Source organism: Emiliania huxleyi (genome assembly GCF_000372725.1).
Source record: "Emiliania huxleyi CCMP1516 chromosome Unknown EMIHUscaffold_161, whole genome shotgun sequence".
NCBI lineage: Eukaryota > Haptophyta > Isochrysidales > Noelaerhabdaceae > Emiliania > Emiliania huxleyi.
Genome location: NW_005200970.1, coordinates 197,590 through 198,368, shown reverse-complemented (window position 1 = coordinate 198,368; position 779 = coordinate 197,590). Strand labels below are relative to the sequence as shown.

At 65.5% G+C, this 779-nt stretch overlaps 1 protein-coding gene across 1 annotated transcript in view; it reads left to right on the top strand.

Annotated features, from left to right (window-relative positions):
- Window positions 1-594: 594 nt before the first annotated feature.
- Window positions 595-779, top strand: part of EMIHUDRAFT_230150 (hypothetical protein) — a gene marked incomplete at both ends in the record, with an annotated part of 4,787 nt that continues 4,602 nt past the window's right edge. Inside the window, one exon of the mRNA XM_005785348.1 lies at window positions 595-732. Within this exon, the coding sequence (XP_005785405.1) occupies window positions 595-732 (138 nt within the window). The remainder of the gene's footprint in view (window positions 733-779) is intronic.

Sequence of the window (779 nt, the reverse complement as noted above, 5' to 3'; positions counted from 1 at the left end):
GCGAGATGCGACCCGAGATGACACGAGATTGTCCCGAGCCTACCCGGGGTTCAGGTGGTGGCGCCGTCGCCCGCCGACAGCGAGGGCGGCGGCTTCTTCCGGATTGACTCAGCGCGGGACTTGCTCCGCGCGGCGCGGATGTGCGATTGTGCCGCCGACAATGCAAGGCACACCCCCCACGCCGCACGACCCCGGCACGAGGCGCGCTGCTTGCTCGCTCTCGGCTCCTCTCCCCTCTCCTCGGCCTCGTTCTGAGACGCCGCTGCCGTCTGCCTTGCTCTCGCTGCTTCTCTCGCCTCTCGTAACTCCGCCCTCCTCGCGGCATAATTTGGCCCCTCGAGTTTATCGAGCTCCCCTCGCGCAAGGACCAAATTTCTCCACTCTCGTTTCGAGCTTAGAAGGCTCGCCACAGTCGAAGGGGCGCCGAATTTCTTTTCCTGTCTTGCGGAGAAGCCGCGCCCGGGCGAGAAGAGGCCCAGTGCACCAGGGTACCCTCTCCGAGGAAATATTGGGCTCCAAGAGACCTCGAGTGTCGTGTGTGCTACGCCCACGTACCGCAGCGCGACCACACCACAGAACACCACTCGACTTGGGATGGCCGCCGCTGGCGCGGGCGAGTCGGCTGCCCCGGCCGAGGCCTCCAGTCGAATCTGCGTCAAGGGCCTGCCCAAGCGCTGCGACGAGAGGCGGCTGCGCGAGCACTTTTCATCGCGCGGCGCCGAAGTGACTGATGTGCGCATCATGAAGACAAAGGAGGGGCGGTCGCGGCTCTTTGGCTT